We start from the raw sequence: 21,021 nt of genomic DNA, 5'->3' as shown, positions 1-21,021 counted from the left end.
AAATAAACCTGTTGGACAGTGTGATTTTTAACTTTGTCAACCTCTGGCCCACACCAGCTCCTCCAAATTGAAACAAAGTACGCATTGTATTAAAAAGCAAACCGCAGAAAAGTATCTGTGGTTTTCAGTTGACAATGGTATGCACTCGTGGAATTCGTGGACTAATGCCCATGAAAATTACCCGAGGGCTGTTGGATAGTTCTGTTTTGCTTTGGTTGGCACATAGCAGTCAGACAGGACATAGCGTCATCATTACTCCTGTTTACCGCGATATTGTGCTCTTTGTTTGCATCATTCTCCATGAGAATATCCACCATATCTTCCGCCAGTTGGAAAGCTCGTGACAGCTGTCCTGTTGAAAAAACTCGAGAAGGCAGGGTGACCCTCGAGCTGCGTTAGGTCTTCATTGGACAGTTCCGTCACATCACCCTCATCAGAGGCAACCTACCCCGCCAAGGTCACGATCTCACACCCAGCCTCGGGGGACAATGGTGTGAGAGTCCTTTTGGTCATTGCCGCTCTCAAACTGCTATCTCAGCCATGCTCACCTTCATGAGCGTGACTTTATCCTGTGTATTGGCATTATCGTTGATATTCTTTGAGTATGTTGTACCTACACCTTGATGAGGTGGGGAATGGTACAGCTGAGGCCGTCAGCCTTTAGTCCTCCTTGACCCATGACCTGGAGAGAGAGAGAGAGGAAGCGGGCAGGGGAGGAGGCAGTATTGAGGGAGCTCACTGAGCCACAGCATTTTTGGCCAGACTCTTGTTATTCATGGTCAACCTCTTGTGGTAGTCACTGCTATCAGAGAAGATGAGTGTAGAAAGACCACACTAGCGTCATCAAGGGGACAGCAGAGCAAGGGACTCCTGGTCGTGGGGCGAGTGTGGGTTTGACACTGGCATTGGCAGCGGTGATATCCACTCTGTGGCAAGGAGATGGTGCCTCCTACATTGATGTGTCCAGAGCTGGCGGCAGTGAGCTGGTGGAGAAGGGGTGGCAGCACAGCACTCATGATATGGGCTGCCAGAGGAAGTGGTAGAGACAAAACACCTGCAGATGCCAGAATCCAAGGTAGAAAAGCAGGAGGCTGGAAGAGCACAGCACGCTAGGCAGCATCAGGAAGTGGAGAAGTCAACGTTTCGGGGATAACCTTTCTACAGGACAATGACTTCTCCACCTCCTGATGCTGCCCGGCTTGCTGTGTTCTTCCAGCCTCCTGGTTGTCCACAGAGGCACTGGAGGAGGCTGGTACAATTACAGTATTTAACAGGCACCTGGATGGGTATATGAATAGGAAGGATTTAGAGGGATACGAGCCAAGTGCTGGCTAATGGGACTAGATTAGGTTAGGATATCTGGTCGGCAGAGACGAGTTGGACCAAAGGGTCTGTTTCTGTGCTGTACAGCTCTATGACTCTTAAGTTGCAGAGAGAAGGAAGTGGTCAGTTCATCCCCAGCTTGAGAGTGGACTGTGGGAGGAAACCGGAGCACCCAGAGGAAACCACACAGAAACGGGAGAATATGAAAACTCCACCCAGACAATTTGCCCGAGGCTGGGACTGAACCCAGGTCCTTGGCACTGAGAATAGCGATTGAGCCACCGTGTCACCCAAAACAAATTCAAATTCCACCATCTGCCAGAGTTGGATTTGAACTCTGGTCCCCTGGGCATTATCTGCACCTCTGGATTAACAGTCCAGAGGTTATAACACTAGGCCATCACCTTCCCAAACTTCACACATTGGTAACAAAAGCAGAACTTGCTGGAAACTCTCAGCAGGTTTGGCAGCGTGTATGTGGTGAGAAATCGGAGTTAACATTTCAGGTCCATCAGAACACAGTTCTGAAGAAGGGTCAGTAGACCAGAATGTTTGCTCTGATTTCTCTCCACAGATGCTGCCAGACCTGCTGAGATTTTCCAGCAGTTTTAGATACTTTTTCTGACTTCCAGCAGTTCTTTTCATTTCTCATATGTTGATAACACATTCTCTCATATTCACACACATTGATAACCTTGTAGCTGTTGTATGTATAAGTTACAGAATTATTTTCGTTCCCCTCCCCTACCCCCTGCAAAAAATTATTTTCAAATATATGCCTAAGTAAACTGCAGTCAATATGTAATGGCATAACAGAATTCCAAGCTGTCAAACCTGATAGAATTTGAGCTGGTTATGTAACCCTTCGGTCAATCATTTGGAACATTCCGGAGAACTGGGTCTTAGCAGGCTAGAGCTGTAATATGTATTGGTGAGTGAGAATTGCTTCAGTATTCTGTTTGAAAGGATCAATGTGCCGTCACATATCACAAAGAATTCAATAGGCACTCTGTTCATTTCCAGTTGTGAGGAATCTAGAACAAGATAGCTTCATCTTCAAATTACACCGCTGCTATCTGGGAGTACACTGGACATGGGGGTAACGAAAATCCAGATCTCTTCCCTCATGAGGCTGGGAGATTAGGGCTTTCAATGCTAATGATTGACAGGTTTTTATTCAGTGGGAGTGCAGACAGAGGTGGGTTAAGGGAGTTGGGGATACTAACGACTTCTCCCAATGAATCAGCAGGCTGGTAAACGCGTATTGCGCTCTTCCTATTCCTGTTATCCAACATGACACTGTGCAGTCCAGAGTAATAAAACTTGAGAGAACACCAGACTGAGTGCATGCACAAGCTAATTTACTCCACAGCCATCTCTGTCATGAATGGTTGCAGCTGCAGTTGTTTTTCACTCTGTGTTTATGAAGGTGAGATGAGGTGAGAGGCGTCCCCTGTAGGTAATGATATTGGGAGAGTCTTTCTCCTGCTTAAAGGGGATTTGATTGTTCAGTCTGGCCATTTTATAATACACATCGCTGTGGATTTCTTTGTTGGTGGGGGGAGTGAAAACTCCAGAAACCAGACTGGAAAAGAATAATGTTTATTGTTGAACACCAAATTAGAGCAACTATTCATGGGGTCCACAGGCCACACCCAGCCCGCGGCAGACCATTCTACAGGTCTAACCCTGGCTCTGCTTTATGTTTAATTTATTCCATCTGTTCAGAAATGTTATTACACACCCTCTGAAGCAGATTGGACCTGAACCTGGGCCTCCTGGCTCAGAGATAGGGATACTACCACTGTGCTACTAGAGCTGTCTGTCTGCTCCATCCCATAGCAGAGAAGCTATTACAAACCCTCTGGAGCAAGTGGGGCATGAACACAGACCTCCTGCCTCAGTGCTAGGGACAGTACCACTGCAACATCCTCTGCCCCTTCCACTAAAATCTGTTCCCCACCCCTCCCCAACCCTGGTCATTGATCACTTCATCTTGGGGCAATGTTTCTTCCTGTCTACCCAGTGTATGTCCATCATCACTTCATACATCACAACCATGCCATAGAGTCATCAAGTCCTACAGCACGGAGACAGGCCCTTTGACCCAAACTGGTCCATGCCGACCAAAATGTCCATCCACACTAACCCCATTTCCCTGCACTTGGCCCATATCCTTCTAAACCTTTCCTATCCATGTAATTGTCCAAATGCCTTTTAAATGTTGGTAATGTACCTGCTGCAACCATTTCTGCTGGCAGCTCATTCCATATGCGCACCACCCTCTGTGTAAAAATGTTGCCCCTCAGGTTCCCTTCTATTCTTTCCCCTCTAACCTTAAACTGATGCCCTCTAGTCCTCAATCCTCCAACTCCGGGAACAAGACTGAGTGCATTAACCCTATCCATGCCTCTCATGATCTTATACACTTCTGTAAGGTCCCTCTTCAGCCTCCTACACTCTCAAGATAAAAGTCCTAGCTTGTCCGACCTCTCCCTATAACTCACACCCTTGAGTCCAGGCAACATCCTTGTAAATTTTTTCTGCACTCTTTCCAGTTTAATAATATCCTTCCTATAACAAGGTGACCAAAACTATCATCCTGCTTTCATACTGCTGTCAACTGGAATTATTATCTTTCTTGGCTAACAACAATATATTTGTTTGCAGTTCCTACCAAAACAGTTATATTTTTAAATCAGTTGTCTTGATGATATAGCTGAATATCAAACAATTGATCCAGGGTCTTTAAAAACCTCAATCAGAAGTGGCAGTTTTAGACATTGGAATTTATTTTAGGCCTATTAGACTTTTCAACTCTTAGCCTGTTAGTCTGAGATTCGTTTGTTCTTTACCTGAGGAATAAACCCTTTATTTAAATTTACTCATTTTTAAAATTGGTTAAGCATATTGTGTAGGGATGTTTTGCAGGTTTCTTAACTGTTTGTGCATTCATTAATGAGGAAGCTGGTATTATTCATTATGGGCTGTGGGTGTGACAGGGTGGCCAGAATACCTTACCCATCCCAGGGGGAAGGGGGCGGCTGAGCAGTCTTCCTGAACTGCTGCAGTCCTGGGGTACAAAGGGCACATGCAAGGTTAATTACATCTGCCTGAGCTACTGAGGAGAGAATCGCAGTGACACTGAAGGAGCAGCAACGTAGTTCCAAGTCAGGATTGTTCCTGACTTGGAGGGGAACTCACGAGGTGGTGTTGCCATGTATCTGATGCTCTTGCCTGTCTAGCTGGTTGTGGTTTTGTGGTTTTGGAAGGGGCTGTCTAAGGAGCCTCAAGGAAATGGTAATTTTGAGGCAGACCTTCCTGAGTCAGAGTTTACCTTTGTTTGCCTCGCCACTGACTCAAATTGAGAGAAACGTTCACCTTCAGGATATTGTTCCTGTAATTGCTTAGGCACTTCTCTGCTTCATTGTGTTAAAGGTAAAGTTAACATTGTCATAGTTGAGAGTGTGCCATTGGGCTGCTGTATCATTGCAGAGAGATGATTGGTAATGGTTTTACCTGAAGGTCACCACACCTCACAGTACAGCACTGCTTCAGCCCTTCTCTGGGTGTGGCCCTCCTCTGATACTCCGACTGTAATCTCAGGATTGGATCCTTAAACCCAGAACTTGGGGGACGGAGAATAATGAGGCAAAAGTGAGGATTGCAGATGCTGGAGATCAGAGTCTAAATTAGAGTGGTGCTGCAAAAGCTGACTCTGATGCGAGCGTGCTCCCCACTGAGTGTTGCTGCCTTTAAGAACGGAGAAATCCCAAAACACTGTGAATGTCAAAGGCCAGTGAAGTTCAGTGTTGCTGGAAAACCAAAGGGTGGAGGTGCAGAAGTGAGTTCCCCAAAACACCGGGGAGAGAGTGAACAAAGAACTCCGGATGCCGGAAATCTGAAAAAAAAACCGAGATTCCCGGAAAAACTCAGTCGGAGAGAGAAACAGAGTTAAAGCTTCAAATCCTGTGACCCTCCTTGAGAATGTGTTGCTGGTCAAAGCACAGCAGGTTAGGCAGCATCTCAGGAATAGAGAATTCGACGTTTCGAGCATAAGCCCTTCATCAGGAAAGGGCTTATGCTCGAAACGTCGAATTCTCTATTCCTGAGATGCTGCCTAACCTGCTGTGCTTTGACCAGCAACACATTTGCAGCTGTGATCTCCAGCATCTGCAGACCTCATTTTTTACCCTCCTTGAGAAGTTCAGTTAGTGACTCGTCATAAAGTGGATGCGTAATTAACCTTGCATGTTTACACAAAATGGTGGAGCACGCTACCCCAAAGTGCCACAATGCCAATAATTGTTGTCTCTCCTCCTACACACCTAGGGTTGTTTGTCTCTATTTTTGTCACTGCATTGAATCACTAAATTAAACCTGAAAGTTATAATAAAATGTGCATTGAAGCATATTCACACCTTGAGAAGTGCTGACTTACCTTTTTGGATTTATGTTCAACTCCCAGGAATTCTTTTTTTTAATTAAAATCAATAAGAGAACTGGTGGTCTGCTGAATACATATTTGTTAAATATGGATTTACGGCTTGGACTTCAGTTCTCATTGATTGTAGCAGCATAACAGTTGGATAAGTCTTTAAGAAAATATATACTTTGCACTTCAACGAATGTTACTTGCTCAGACCGGGAGTATAATTGCTACAAGCCGGCTTTTCAGATTCGACTGATTCTTTTTTGTTTTTAGATATTTTTATTGAAAATTTTATTGAAGTTTGCAAAAGAAAACTTAAAAAAAAGACCCAAGTATAAACATTGATATACAGTTAAATCTTAAATAAATGATCACCAAAATCTATCAAACAAGAAAACAGAAATACCAAGGAAAAAAACACAAAACTCAACTAACTACTCGTCTAACTTACAACTAACCAGAGTGTATCATTAAAATTCTTACATGATTCAAGAGAGAAAAAAAATCCAACGGATAACACATTAATTAAGCAGTGATATACATGCTCAGAATGTGTTAACATCAGATCACAACAAAACCCGTATTTATCCAAAACATCCCGAGCAAAGAGCATATAAAATTCACAAAAATAAAAGCTCTTTAGTACATTCAGATCAAAATCATAAAAAAAACTATTTTTAAATAGTTAAAAAAATGTATAAAACATATTTAAATGGAGATCTTCCTCCTTATTCCCAGGGAGCATCACTTCCTTTCCAAAAAACCCATCATAACCTCTCCCAACCAGTGCCCCACGATAGGATAAAGAAAATTCAAGTATACTACTGAACTAGAACTAACAGTGAGTACCCTATCCCCCACCCACCACCCACACCAACACCTGGATATATTTGGTAATGTTAATACCATATATGAACATATATGACTATAAAATTACAGTCTCAGCAAATAATAATTAAATATATTAATACAAAATAACAGAGGAAAACAACCCCGCTCCCAAGGACAAAGATAAAATAAGATAAGGTAGCCCTATCTACATTAACTAGACCCCCTGGCCTATAAGGGGAAAGGAAATCACTAAGTAAAGGATAAATAAATAAACCCTTCTTCCCATTCCCCGGAGATAATATTAAACAGATAATGAAAGGAAAAAAAGGTGGGGGGGGAGGGCAAAACAACATCAATTAACTCTTATAGTTTGTCTAAGAGAGTCCAAAAGTTCCTTGGCCTTCTCTGGTGATCCGAAGTTATACACGGACCCTTCATGGCTAAAGCACAGTATAGCTGGGTAGCACAAGGAGTACTGAATGTTTAAATCCCTTAAACACATCTTTGCTTCATCAAACGCCTTCCTCTTTCGGACCAAAGCTGGGGAAGAGTCATGAAATAACATAATCTTGGATCCTTTATGAGTCATGGCTTGTGGATCTTTCCCAAGATTTCTGGAGGCTTCCAAAAGCATCTGCCTCACCTTACAGCTCTGCAGCCGGAACAGGACCAGGTGGGAGCGCTGGTTCCAGCCGGGCCTGCATATTGTGACCCGGTAGGCCCATTCTACCCTTACCTGGCCTGATCCAGCCTCCAGATTTAACAGCTGTGGAAGCCACTGTTCAAGGAACCTTGTAAGCTGGCCTTCCTCTTCCCATTCGGGAAGGCCCAGCAAACGAATATTTTTCGACGACCTCAATTGTCGAGGTTGTCATTGTGGTTCTCTAAGGTCTGGACTTGCTGCTCGAGAGTTTGGACCTGATCCACGGCCGATTCTGCAATGGCCTCAGAGGTCGCGGCCTTTAGCTCCACCCCTCCGACTCGGCATTCAATTTCTTCGATGTCTCAGCCGTGCTTTTGTAGCGCGGCCGAGAGTGAATTCCACCGGCTTCAGGACTCTTCCAGGAAAGCATCAATCTTCGCGTCGAGTTTGGAGATTATTTCCACGAGGCTCGCCACTGTAGGTAAGTCCCCCCTGGGGTGGCTGCGGACGCCTATACAGCAGCTGGGGAGGGTGGGGGACAGGTTCCTGCCTGCTGAGGACTGTGGGTTCCTTTCTCCCTAGTCATTTTTACAGGAGACTGAACTGTATAAATTTAGTACTAAACCACTAATTACATTAAGTAAAAACTATTTTTAACTGATTTGGTGAGCGTGGTGGAGGAGGGTGGCCCACTTTGCCTAGGTCTTGGGAGGAGCACTATAGACTCAGAGTTGCTGGGTCGCCACCATCTTGGATCCCCAGATTCTACTGATTAATGTCATGGCTTGATTCTGATGTTAATTTTTGTCACCGTGTGATGTATTGTAATGCAGGTTGTCAATGTCATGTATTCCTGGTGGGCTCATCATTCCCTGATGACGGGCTTTTGCCCGAAACGTCGATTTTCCTGCTCCTCAGATGCTGCCTGACCCGCTGTGCTTTTCCAGCACCACTCTAATTTAGACTCTGATTTACAAAATCTGTAATCCTCCCTTTTGCCTCAGTATTCTCCTTCCCCCAACTCAAGGGTGATGTCTATTCAGGCTCCCAGGGTGTCTGCCCTGGGTCCTCATGTGACTGAACGGGCCAATTGTTGACTTGCCAATCTTTGGGAATGTCGGGGCAGGAGTGAGAGCAGAATTGGCTTTCTGTTCTTTCTATCTCTGCCTCATCCATCAGGTGCTCAGTTTCAAGATGTGGTGTAATCCGGAAGGCAGCTCATTGGCATTGTCACCAATTGATTGCAAGTGTCTCCCTGTTTCAAGGAGAGATCCCCAGTCTTTGCAGCATTTTCAGTGTTCCTCCCAGAATGCTGGCTGTTTTGAGAATTGACAAACTAGGATCTGATGAGGGGAGACACTTTTCAGCCCTTGTCCATCGTAGTTGATTTTGCAAGGGTTTTGCCAGAATACTTGTAGAGCTAGCTCCTTAGTTATTAAAATTGTGGAGTCGCTGCCCATTGCATAGGACATCAGAGCAGAAGACTATAAGTTATGGGAGAAGAATTAAGCTATTCGGCCAATGGAGTCTGCTCCTCTATTCCATCATGGCTGATATGTTCCTCAACCCCATTTTCTTGCCTTCTCCCAGTAACCCTTAATCCCCTCACTAATCAAGAACCCATATATCTCTGTCTTAAAGATACTCAATGACTTGGCCTCCATAGCCCTCTGCAGCAATGCGTTCCTCAGATTCACCACCCTCTGGCTAAAGACATTCATCCTCAATTCCATTCTAAAGGATCGTCCCTTCACCCTGAGGCTGTGTCCTCAGGTCCTTGTGTCTCCTAAGACTGGAAACATCTCTACGTTCACTCTATCCAGACTTCTCAGCATCCTGTAACTTTCAATCAGGTCCCCCCTCATCCTTCCAAACATCCTTATTAACACAGCTCCCTCATCTGTCTGTTCAAGTTGGTGTTGAGGATCTCCAAGCATTATTCCAAGAAAGACCCTGGCATTGTCCTTGCAAGCATCCCTCCAGAAAACAGTGGACATATAGGTGGAGGCCCCTCGATTCTGCCCCAACATTCCATGCCATCATGACTGATCCATGCTCTAATTACTTATAGCTGTCTGTCATATTCCACGTGAAAACATCGTATCACTCTAAACGTGCAGTTACTGCTGAGCATTTTGTTCCTGGCTTAATATTCATCAAGTGACAAAATGTTGTCAATCTCCAATTTAAGATTAACCATTTATCCAGCAGCAAATGGACAGAAAGTTCTAAATTTCTGTCACCTTTTGCATGAAGGAGTGTTTCCTAATTTCACTCCTGAAAAGTTTGACTGTAATCTTTTCGGATGCCCTTTAGTCCTTGGCTCTCAGACTAACAGCAACAGTTTCTCTCTGTCTGCTCTGAGTAGTCAATAATATTAAAGGGAACAGAAATTCAATTCTCTGCTATTTGTGGGATATTGTTTTCTGCCACATTTACCAGCACCACAACAGTTGTTGCACTTAATGTAAACACTTTCATATGTTTTACAGAATGGTGTATAAATGCTTTTTTTTGTAATGCTGTCTATTTTTTGCCTTTCTGGTTAGGGTACTGAACTAAACGAGGACCGGACGCCATCAAATGCCACAGTTTCCACAACATTTAATATCTTGGTCATTGATGTGAATGACAATCCGCCAGAATTTAACCGGTCTGAATACTTTGTCAGCATCACCGAATTGGCACAAGTGGGCTTTGCACTCCCTCTCTTCATCCAAGTACAGGATAAAGATGATGTAAGTATCAAAATAGAGCTTTGCAAACACAACCTGATTAAAAGCTGACAGCTACTCCCAGTCACGGAGCTGTTTTGTGGTCCTCAGTCAACTTCTGGCCCTGTGTCTAGTAAACCCATGGCAGTACTGCATCCATCATAACGGAGAAATCAATATCCATGGACAAGCTGGATCACTAATTGGGAGAATGGATGGACAGTTTACATAGATGTGTTGTGGATGTTATACATCGGGCTGTTTTGTGTACTGTCTGTTGGCTGACTTCTTGTTGCTGGGTACACCAACAGATGTGTCTCAAAATTCTCGCTTTATTTTCAAATCTGAGGCTGAGAGAAAGCACAGCAAGCCAGGCAGCATCAGAAGGTGGAGAGGTCAATATTTCAGGTATAACCTTTCTTCAGGACTAGATGTGGGGTTAGGGAGACCTCCCGTTACCCCTACCCCCCCAGCCCTAAAGAACAGTTATACCTGAAACATTGATTTACCCCTCCTGATGCTGCCTGGCTTGCTGTGTTCTTCCAGCCTCCTGCCTGTCTACTTTGGATTCCAGCATCTGCAGTATTTTTGTGTCAAATCTTTCTTTCAAATCCAACCTGCTGTGCTCTTTCCCAGCTTTGTAACTGCATTGAGCCCTACACCATCCCAGGATTTCTCTACTCCTCGAGTTCTGGCTTCTTACACGTCCTTGATTTTATCGTTCCATTGTTAGCAGCCAACCCTTCTGCTCTGTTAAACCTCTCCATCTCTTTCCCTTCCTTTAAGATTCTCCTTAGACATACCTCTTTGGCCAAGTGATAGGCCATCTGTGTAATATTAACTTGGGTAGAATGGTGCTAAGTTTATTTTGTCTGATTACCTTCACTGAGTTCCTTGGAACATACTCTGTCATACTATCCCACTTACCAGGTAGCATTACAACTGTGTGAATGCAGTCAGTCTCTGTTGCTTCCCTTCCCAGGCAGAGTCCATTCCATCCATGCATCACTTTCTGCAAAAATATCATTCACCCTTCACCATACCTTTTCTAAATTTAAGTCGTAAAATTGTCTCTATGCTTCTGCAAATCGTCACAATTGAATGGTGGAACCATTTTTCAGTTTAAAGATTAAAGCTTCACTATTGACCCCAAATTGACCAAGTTGACGTGAAGCTCACAAATCGTAGCCAATTTTATTTGTGTGTGATTCTGCATGTTTTTTTATCTTTGAATTTGTAAGGGTCAAAGTGTTTGGAGAGTCTTGTCGAAGTGATGGCTCATGTCTGTTCAAAGCTGCTGATAACCTGTCCTCACGCGTGTTTGCTGATCCAGGGAAGGAGTTTATTGAAGCCTGACATTGAGGAGATGGACCTGAGCAGTGCTGGATAGAGTGAAGGGTGAATCGATAAATGTTAACAAACCATTAGAAGGTAGTGCGTGAGGGTGATCACCAATATACTTGGGAGGTGGCTGATGAGAGATTATATAAGACCGAAGCAGTTTGTGAATAAAATTCCAAATTGTGAAAGTGACGCACCTGGTGGGGCGAAAGTGAGGATCGCTGGAGATCAGAGTCAAAACGTGTGGTGCTGGAAAAGCACAGAAGGTCAGGCAGCATCCTGATAAAGAGCTTATGCTCGAAACATCAACTCTCTTGCTCCTCGGATGCACACACCTTTTGACATCTAGTTGAGCAGGTTACAGAGTAAAGTGGATGAGAACTGTGTGTGTGTGTGCGCGTGTGTGTGTGTGTGTGTGTTTATGCGCGTGTGTAGAAGGGTAAAGTTGATCAGGTGCAGGAAGCAAGCTGCAGAGCATAGTGGAGGTTGCACATAGATCAGACCCGGTAAGGATGATTGATTTCCTTCCCCGAAGGAAATCGGTGAATCAAATGGGTTTTCACAATAATCAGGTAAATCAGATGGACTAGATTCTCGATCATTTGAAGAGGGAAAAAGTTATGGGGAAAGGGACAGGAAGGTGGACATGAGAAATGTCCAATCAGCCATGATCCTATTGAATGGCAGAACAGGCCCGAGGGGCTGAATAGGCTACTGCTGTTCCTGTTTTGTATGGTATTTTCTTGGTCATCATTACAGATGGTAGCTTTTATTTCAGATTTATTAACTAATTGAATTAAAATTCCCCAAATGCTGAGGTGGGATTTCACTCTGGACCGTAGGCCAGTGTGGTACCCAATATACTACAGCACCACAATTTATCCAGCCCCTCTGGGAAATGAGACTTCTCACTGAAATATAAGGAGAAATGAGCACTCAGTCAGAAAAGCTATAATTTGGTCGAACGCATAATTTAAACTGTATTCCATGTGAAACCATGTAGAGAAAATGAGTGTACAGCACTTTCAGAGAGAGAGTTCACATAGAGTCATACTGCACAGAAACAGACCCTTCGGTCCAACCAGCCCATGCTGAACATGATCTCAAACTAAACTAGTCCCACCTGCCTGCTCCTGACCCATGCCCCTTCCAACCTTTCCTATTCATGTCCTTATCCAAACATCTTTAAAATGTTGTAACTATACAGGCATTCACCACTTCCTCAGGACAATTGTTTAACAAGCGAACCAGCCTCTGTGTAAAACCTTTGCCTCTTGTGTCTTTTTTCAAATTCTTTCCTCTTAATGTGCCCCCTAGTCTTGACATTCTCCCGCAAGGGAAAAGACAACTATCAGTAACTCTATCTGTCTCTCACATTATTTTATAACTTCTGTGCCCCAGTGAAAAAAGTCCCAGCCTATCCAGCTTTTCTTAATATCTCAAACGTTCCATTCCCAGCAACACCTCGAAACGTCGAATTCTCTATTCCTGAGATGCTGCCTAGCCTGCTGTGCTTTGACCAGCAACACATTTTCAGCTGTGATCTCCAGCATCTGCAGACCTCATTTTTTACTCGAAAATCCTTTCTGAACCCTCTCCAGCTTCATACTAGCTGACAATGTGTTGCTGGAAAAGCGCAGCAGGTCAGGCTCCGTCAAGGAGCAGGAGAATCGACGTTTCGGGCATGAGCCCTTCATTAGGAATCGAGGAGAAAATGAGGACTGCAGATGCTGGAGATCAGAGCTGACAATGTGTTGCTGGAAAAGCGCAGCAGGTCAGGCAGCATCCAAGGAGCAGGAGAATCGACGTTTCGGGCATAAGCCCTTCTTCAGGAATGAGGAGGGTGCGCCAAGCAGGCTAAGATAAAAGGTAGAGAGGAGGGACTTGGGGGAGGGCATTGGGAATGTGATAGTGGAAGGAGGTTAAGGAGAGAGTGATAGGCCAGAGAGGGGGTGGGGGAGGAGAGGTCTCAGTCCCAACCCTCAGACTCAGCACCGCATTCTTGACCTGCAATCTTCTTCCCGACCTCTCCCCCCCCCACCCCCTCTCTGCCTATCACCCTCACCTTAACCTCCAGCCACCTATCACATTCCCAACACCCCTCCCCCAAGTCCCTCTTCCCTACCTTTTATCTTAGCCTGCTTGGCACACCCTCCTCATTCCTGAAGAAGGGCTTATGCCCGAAACGTCGATTCTCCTGCTCCTTGGATGCTGCCTGACCTGCTGTGATTTTCCAGCAACACATTTTTCAGCTAATTACATCCCATCATCATCATTAACATCATCATCATCAATAATAATGGTGGACCCTCATGAAAAAGTGGTTCAAGGAAAGGAATCACTCTTATTTGAAACTATTTAGAAACAAAATCAGAAATTGCTGGAGAAACACAGCGGGTCTGGCAGCATTTGTGGAGAGAGAAATCAGAGTTAACATTTCAGGTCAAGTGACCCTTCCCTCAGAACAATAACTCTGATTTCTCTCTACAGATGCTGCCAGACCTGCTGAGCGTTTCCAGCAATTTCTGTCTTTGATTTACAGCATCTGCAGATCTTTTGAGTTTTATTATATATTAGAATCATAGAATCCCTCCAGTGTGGAAACAGGCCATTTGTCCCAACAAGTGCACACCAACCTTCCAAAGAGATTCTCACCCAGACCCATTCCCCTACCCTATTACTCTATTTTTACCCCTGACTAATGCACCTAACCTACACATCCATGAGCACAATGGGCAATTTAGCATGGCCAATTCACCTTTGGACTGTGGGAGGAAACCCACGCAGACACAGGAAGAATGTGCAAACTCTCCACAGGCAGTCGCCTGAGGCTGGAATCAAACCCAGGTCCCTGGTGCTGTGAGGCAGCAGTGCTAACCACTGAGCCACCATACCACCTCGATTACATCAATGACTGCATTTGAAAACAAAGTAACTTGCCTGTGGTAGTCATGAAAGGGGCTATATAAATGCAACAAGCACAGAGAATGCCAGAGAAACTTAGCAGGCCAGGTAGTATCTGTGGAGAGAGAAAGCAGGGTTAACATTTCTGGTCCAGTTAGTCTTCCTCAGAATGTTTTTTTTAAGCGATTTAGATGCCAACTAAATTACATTTTCACGTGTTGCTGCTCTGAGTCTGAATTAGATGCGATTAGTTGGGCGTCGTCCCTATGACTGGCACGAGATTCCCCAAGCAGGTGAACTCCCCAACCAGCTCCGAAATTCCAACCCCAGGAGGACAGTGGAAGTGCTTCTGGTTTACCCCCAAGGCCTCACTGGGGAAGTGCAGCATTCCCACAGACACCAGGGAATCACTGTTCCGGGACCGGCCAAACTGGAGGAGGAGCATGTGGGAAGGCAGCAAGCCCCTGGAGACTTGCCGTTGGGAAAAAGCAGAAGCTGGGAGAAACAGGGAAAGGAGTGCACTGCCATACCAACGCCCTACCCACCCCCTTCCCACGACCACCACCTGCCCCCCAGTGTAACAGAGCCTGTGGTAGCCCCATCAGTCTGTACAACCACCTGCAGACCCACCCTGAGAGTGGGAGGGAGTCATCATTGTCTGCGATGATGGGATGTAATTAGGTCAGGCACAGCCTATGAAGGTTCAAATCATTCAGATGTTAATTTTGAAACAGAGAGTTGTGCTCACTTCTGCCCCAGAGAGAAGTCTCTGTGTTTGCAGTGACCATTTGGAAATTTGATTTCAACTTTTCCAGGCAGCTGTGCAGGTATGCAGTTGTGGATTGCTTCAAGTAAAAATTAATTTGCTGCAGAATGGATGACGTTGCACTGAGAAGTAGATTGAAAGGAGGAAAGAAAACAAAATCAATAGCTTCTCCCATCAAACAGTGATAAGCCATAAGCTTGTTAAATCCAATTGATCATTCCAGTGTTTGAAATATAAGCAATAATTCAATGCCAGGCACCAGCAACAGAAATAGCAAAACTTCCAACAATTCAGTCACTTTACTTGGAGCAGGTAACAGGAGGGACAGAGAACTTGCTGGGATCATCATCTGTCATGTATTTAGCTTGGCAAAAAAATATGCAACCCAGACCAGAAGTGGGGGGGACATGTTAAATTTTTACACTCACAAAAAAAGCATGTTTATGTTTAAATTTATTTTCCTGTTCAAAGTATATTCCTCCAGTTCTCCCAAATTATTTCATGGATTTCTCCTGCCCACTGTGGCATACTTTGTTTTGATTGAAATGGAGAGCCGAGGCGACATACTGCCAGCCTGTCGCTGCACAGTCTCCAGTGTCTTTCACTTCTGATTCTTGGAAGCACCTCCCCCCAATGGGAATCCTGGGTTTATGAACTCATCATGTGGGGAGTTTCACGCATCAGCCTGTGCCTTCCTCCAGTTAGCTCAGTTGGCTGGATGTGACACCAACAGTGTGGGTTCAATTCCTGCGCTGGCTGAGCTTACCGTGAAGGCCTCTACTTCTTGACCTTCTCCCTCACCTGAGATGTTGTGGCCCTCAGGTTAGTCATATCCCCCTAATGGGAGAGTGGGACTACGGTAACTTTGCCTTTATCATATTTCCTCAGGGGTATATCTACTCTCGATGGATCTTTATAAAATGTTATAGTGGTCCCCAACCCAGTGAGTTGAGAAAAGTATAATGTCACCAGAAATTGAGTAACAAAATTTAAATTGACATAGGATTTTCACAGTCGCAGGACACCCCCACCACCGAATTGCTTTATAGTTAGTGTAATTTTTTTAGCATGTAGGCGCTGCTGCATTTGAGTGAAGGTGAGAACAGATTTAGATACAGCAAGGCCTCTGTAAGGTCCAAACAGAAATGGATAGAAAAGTTCAGCAGGTCTCACAGTATCTGTGGAGAGAAACTAGAGTTAACGTTTTGTTTTCCAGTGACACAAATGAAGACCTGCTGAGCTCTTCCAGCAACTTATGTTTTTGTTTCTGTTTTCCAGCCTCCTCAGTTCTCTCGGTTTTCTGTAAGGTGAGGTTTGGGGAGTGTATGAGCAGTGGGTTGTGTGGAGGAACAGGGACTGGATGGAGGTGGAGATGAGTATGGGGTAATGGAGCTGGTGGGTGCTTGGGTTTAGTGAGTATGGGTGGGGCCAGTGAAGATAACTGTGGCTGACATTCTCTACATGTGTGATGGGAGTGGGGCAGGGTGTGTGTGTGTATGTGTGTGTGTGCGTGTGTGTGTGTGTGAGAGAGAGAGAGAGAGTGAGAGAGAGAGATGGTGTGTGTTTGTGTGTGTGAGATTTGGTGTGTGTGAGAGAGAGAGATTGTGTGTGTGTGTTTTTGTGTGTGTGTGTGTGTGTGTGTGTGTGAGAGAGAGAGAGAGAGAGATTGTGTGTGTGTATGTGTGAGAGAGAGAGATGGTGTGTATTTGTATGTGTGTGAGAGAGAGAGTGAGGGAGAGAGAGGGTGTGCGTATGAGAGAGAGAGAGATGGGATGTGAGTGCATGCATGTGTGAGAGAGAAAGAGAGAAATGGTGTGTGTGTGAGTGTGTGTGTAAGAGAGAGATAATAGGGGATGTGTGTGTATGTGTGTGGGTGTGTGTATGTATGTGTGTGTGTGGGTGTGTGTGTGAGAGGGTTGGTGTGTGTGTATATATCAGAGGGTGTGCATGTGTATGTAGCAGTGTGTGTTTGTGTATATCAGAGGGTGGGCATATGTGAGTTAGTCTGTGTGTGTGTGAGTGAGAGTGTGTGTGAGTGTGTGTGTGTGTGTGTGTGAGTGAGTGTGTGTGTGTGTGAGTGAGAGTGTGACCAGATGTGAATGCAGAAGGGTATGTGTGAGAGTGAGAGAGTGAGAGTGTGTGAGTGAGAGTGTGTGTGTGAATGAGGGTGTGTGTGTGAGTGAGAGTGTATGTGTGAGTGAGTGTGTGTGTGTGTGTGTGTGTGTGTGTGTGTGTGTGTCGGTGATTTACTGTTTCTATCCTGACAGCTAGCTCACTTGCTCACTGCTGTTGATGAAGTGGAAGTTCCTATTGATGCTGGAGTTAGAGTCTGATAGCCTGAGCTACCCAGGGCAAAGGGCCCAGTCACTGCATTGCAAACATAGTCAGAGTGTTTAGCCATTAGCAGCACTCCATGCATGAAATTGTACACCTTTTCATGATGGCTTTTTTTTACTAGATTCTGAAGAATTCTGATTATATGCTGTTAAGCTGTGCCATTATGTTGCGTATCTCTGAAATCATTTTGGTTCACTCCTCCTCTGTCACCTCCCCCCACCACCACCACCATATCTCTCTGGCTGTCAGACAGACTTTTGATTTGTGTTCAAGCTAGGTCCATGTTGAGACATTGCTTTTTGTTGTTTATGTAAATGATTTAGGTGTGAATATGGGAGGAACGGTTATTAAGTTTACAGATGACACCAATATAGGTGGGGTAGTGGACAATGCAGAGGATTATCAACGTCGAATTCCCTATTCCTGAGATGCTGCCTGGCCTGCTGTGCTTTGACCAGCAACACATTTTCAGCGATTATCACAGAGTACAATGGGATCTTGAACAGATGGGCCAATGGACCGAGGAGTGGCAGACGCAGTTTTACTTAGATAAATGTGAGCTTTTGCATTTTGCTAAGGCAAACCAGGGCAGGACTTATATAGTTAATGGGAGGACCTTGGGGAACGTTGTTGAACAAAGAGACCTTGGACTGCAGGTGCAGTGGACTCCATGAAAGTGGAGTTGTAGGTAGCTAGGATAGAGAAGAAGGCATTTGACACACATGCCTTCATTGGTCAATTCATTGAGTATAGGAGTTGGGAGATCATGTTGCAGCTGTACAGGAGATTAGTGAGGTTACGTTTGGAATACTGCATTCATTTCTGGTCACCCTTCTATCAGAAGGATGCTGTTAAACTTGAAAGGGTTCAGAAAAGATTTACAAGGATGTTGCCATGGTTGGAGGGTTTGAGCTATTGGGAGAGGCTGAATAGGCTGGAGCGTCAGAGGCTGAAGGGTGACCTTATAGAGGTTTACAAAATCATGAGGGGTATGGATACGGTAAATAGACAAGCTCTTTTTCCCCAGGGTTGGGGGAGTCTAAAACTAGAGGGCATAGATTTAAGGTGAAAGAAGAAAGATTTAATTGACCAATGAAGGCATGTGTGTCAAATGCCTTCTTCTCTATCCTAGCTACCTACAACTCCACTTTCATGGAGCTGTGCACCTGCAGTCCAAGGTCTTTTTGTTCAGCAACGTTCCCCAAGGTCCTGCCATTAACTATATAAGTCCTGCCCTGGTTTGCCTTAGCAAAATGCAAAAGATCATATTTATCTAAGTAAAACTGTGTCTGCCATTCCTCGGTCCATTGGCCCATCTGTTCAAGATCTCATTGTACTCTGAGATAATCCTCTGCATTGTCCACTACCCCACCTACATTGGTGTAGGGGTAACTTTTTCACACAGAGGTGCGTGTGTGGAATGAGGAAGTGGTGGAAGCTGGTACAATTACAAAATTTAAAAGATATCTGGATGGGTATATGAATAGATTATATGGGCCAAGTGCTAGCTAATGGGACTATAGGTCAAATTGGGATATCTGGTCGGCATGGATGAGTTGGACCGAAGGGTCTGTTTCCGTGCTGTATGCCTCTCTGACTCGATGCTAACTTTCTGCAATTTCAAGTTGTTCAAAGAGAAATATATAATTTTCATTTCTTTTCCCTTTCCCTTTCCAGGCACCCAACAGCATGTTTGACATCCAACTCATGGGGAACAACTCTGAACATTTTACCATTTCCCCAACGTCAGGCCAGGGGAAGGTCGACATCCGAGTACGAGTGGCACTGCCTTTGGATTTTGAACGCATTTCTCACTATGAGTTCTCTGTAAGTTGCTTTGATAAGACCCTACTCAAGGTGTGATATTTTGTTCTCTCTTATTGCAACATAAGGGGAAGGTTGGTGTAACCCTTACAGCCTTGCTCTGCAATTTGATGAACTCCATTAAAACCCCATGAAGCTCCAAGGACACTGGAGAATCTCAACAGGTTCAGCTGTATCCGTTCAGGAAGAAACATGTCCAATTCTCAAGTGTCACTGGACCCAACACATTATTATTTAATTCACTCATAGAATGTGGCTTGTCCAGCATTTATTGCCCATCCCTAATTGCCCAGAGGGCAGTTGAGAGTCAACCGCATTGCTGTGGGTCTGGAGTCACATGTAGGCCAGGTCAGGTAAGGATGGCATTTCCCTTCTCTAAAGGGCGTCAGTGAATTAGATGGATTTTTTTCAACAGTCGACAATGAGTTTGTGGTCATTATTAGACCCTTAATTCCGAATTCTTTATTGAATTCAAATTGTCCCATCTGCTGTGGTGGGATTTGAGCCCAGGATCCTTGAACATTAGCCAAGTTTCTGTATTAATAACCAGCAATAATACCACTAAGCCATTGCCTCTCCTCGAAAATCAATGTTCCCTGACAGGAGTTGAACATTAGCCCTACTTTCTCTGTTCACAGATGCTGCCAGACCTGCTGAGTTTCTCCAGCAATTTTTGTTTTTGTTAATGTTTTAACTGTGGTATGACTTTTTTGCAGAACAGGATTGAAGGATTTTGTTTCAGATCTCCAGCATCAGCAGTATTTTGCTTTTAATCTCCTGGTAGGAGATTGTTTTATTAGTTGGTAGAATTATCCACTCTGGGAACAGGAAATTCGACGTTTTGGGCATAAGCCCTTCATCAGGAATGCCCGAAACGTCGAATTTCCTGTTCCTTGGATGCTGCCTGACCTGCTGCGCTTTTCCAGCAACACATTTTCAGCCCTGATCTCCAGCATCTGCAGACCTCACTTTCTCCTCGAGAGTTATCCACTCTCCAGGAATCGTGCATTTATCTCCAGAGCATCGCATTTGTTTTTCCGCCAGGGAGGAAAGAAATCCACTGGGTGCTGAAGAAAACTGGACCTTCTTTGCTTCATTTTCTTTAAATGCGTTTTATTTATTGGTCAGTAAAGATATTGGAGAGGGGGTGGGGATTGAAAGGTGGTTTGGTGAATGTTAGATTAGATTAGATTACTTACAGTGTGGAAACAGGCCCTTCGGCCCAACAAGTCCACACCGACCCACCGAAGCGCAACCCACCCATACCCCTACATTTACCCCTTACCTAACACTACGGGCAATTTAGCATGGCCAATTCACCTGACCCGCACATCTTTGGACTGCGGGAGGAAACCGGAGCACCCGGAGGAAACCCACGCAGACACGGGGAGAACGTGCAAACTCCACGCAGTCAGTCGCCTGAGTCGGGAATTGAACCCGGGTCTCAGGCACTGTGAGGCAGCAGTGCTAACCATTGTGCCACCGTGCCGCCCACACGGTGTTCTCAAGGTTAATGCAATATAGAAGGCTGCTGGAAATCTGAAACTAAATAAAGCACCTCCAACCTATTTGTGATTCACAGAGGCTTACAGTACAGAAGAAACCTTTTGGCCTATCACGTTATACCATGAAAAATAGACCATTACCTACAGCAGTCCCACTTTCCCACACTTGGCCCAAAGCCTTGAATATCATGACACTTCAAGTGCTCATCCAAGTATTTTTTTAAAGGTTGTAAGATTTATTTTCTCAAATACCCTCTCAGGCAATGCATTCCAGACCCCCAGCACCTTCTGGGTGAAAAGGTTTTTCTTCAAATCCCTTCAAAACCTCCTGCTTTTCACTTGAAAATGATGCCCTCTTGTTATTTTGAACTTTCAATTAAGGGGAGCAGTGACATTCTAGT

The 21,021-nt window shown here is 44.8% G+C and overlaps 1 protein-coding gene across 1 annotated transcript in view; it reads left to right on the top strand.

Moving 5' to 3' along the window:
* Positions 1–21,021, top strand: part of cdh23 (cadherin-related 23) — a 674,096-nt gene that overhangs the window by 134,021 nt on the left and 519,054 nt on the right. The window contains exons 9-10 of the mRNA XM_060854138.1: positions 9,779–9,967; positions 18,969–19,118. Coding sequence (XP_060710121.1) covers positions 9,779–9,967; positions 18,969–19,118 — 339 coding nt within the window. The remainder of the gene's footprint in view (positions 1–9,778; positions 9,968–18,968; positions 19,119–21,021) is intronic.

The sequence above is a fragment of the Hemiscyllium ocellatum genome, chromosome 43 (assembly GCF_020745735.1).
Source record: "Hemiscyllium ocellatum isolate sHemOce1 chromosome 43, sHemOce1.pat.X.cur, whole genome shotgun sequence".
Classification (NCBI taxonomy): domain Eukaryota; kingdom Metazoa; phylum Chordata; class Chondrichthyes; order Orectolobiformes; family Hemiscylliidae; genus Hemiscyllium; species Hemiscyllium ocellatum.
This window is presented reverse-complemented; position numbering and strand designations above follow the sequence as displayed.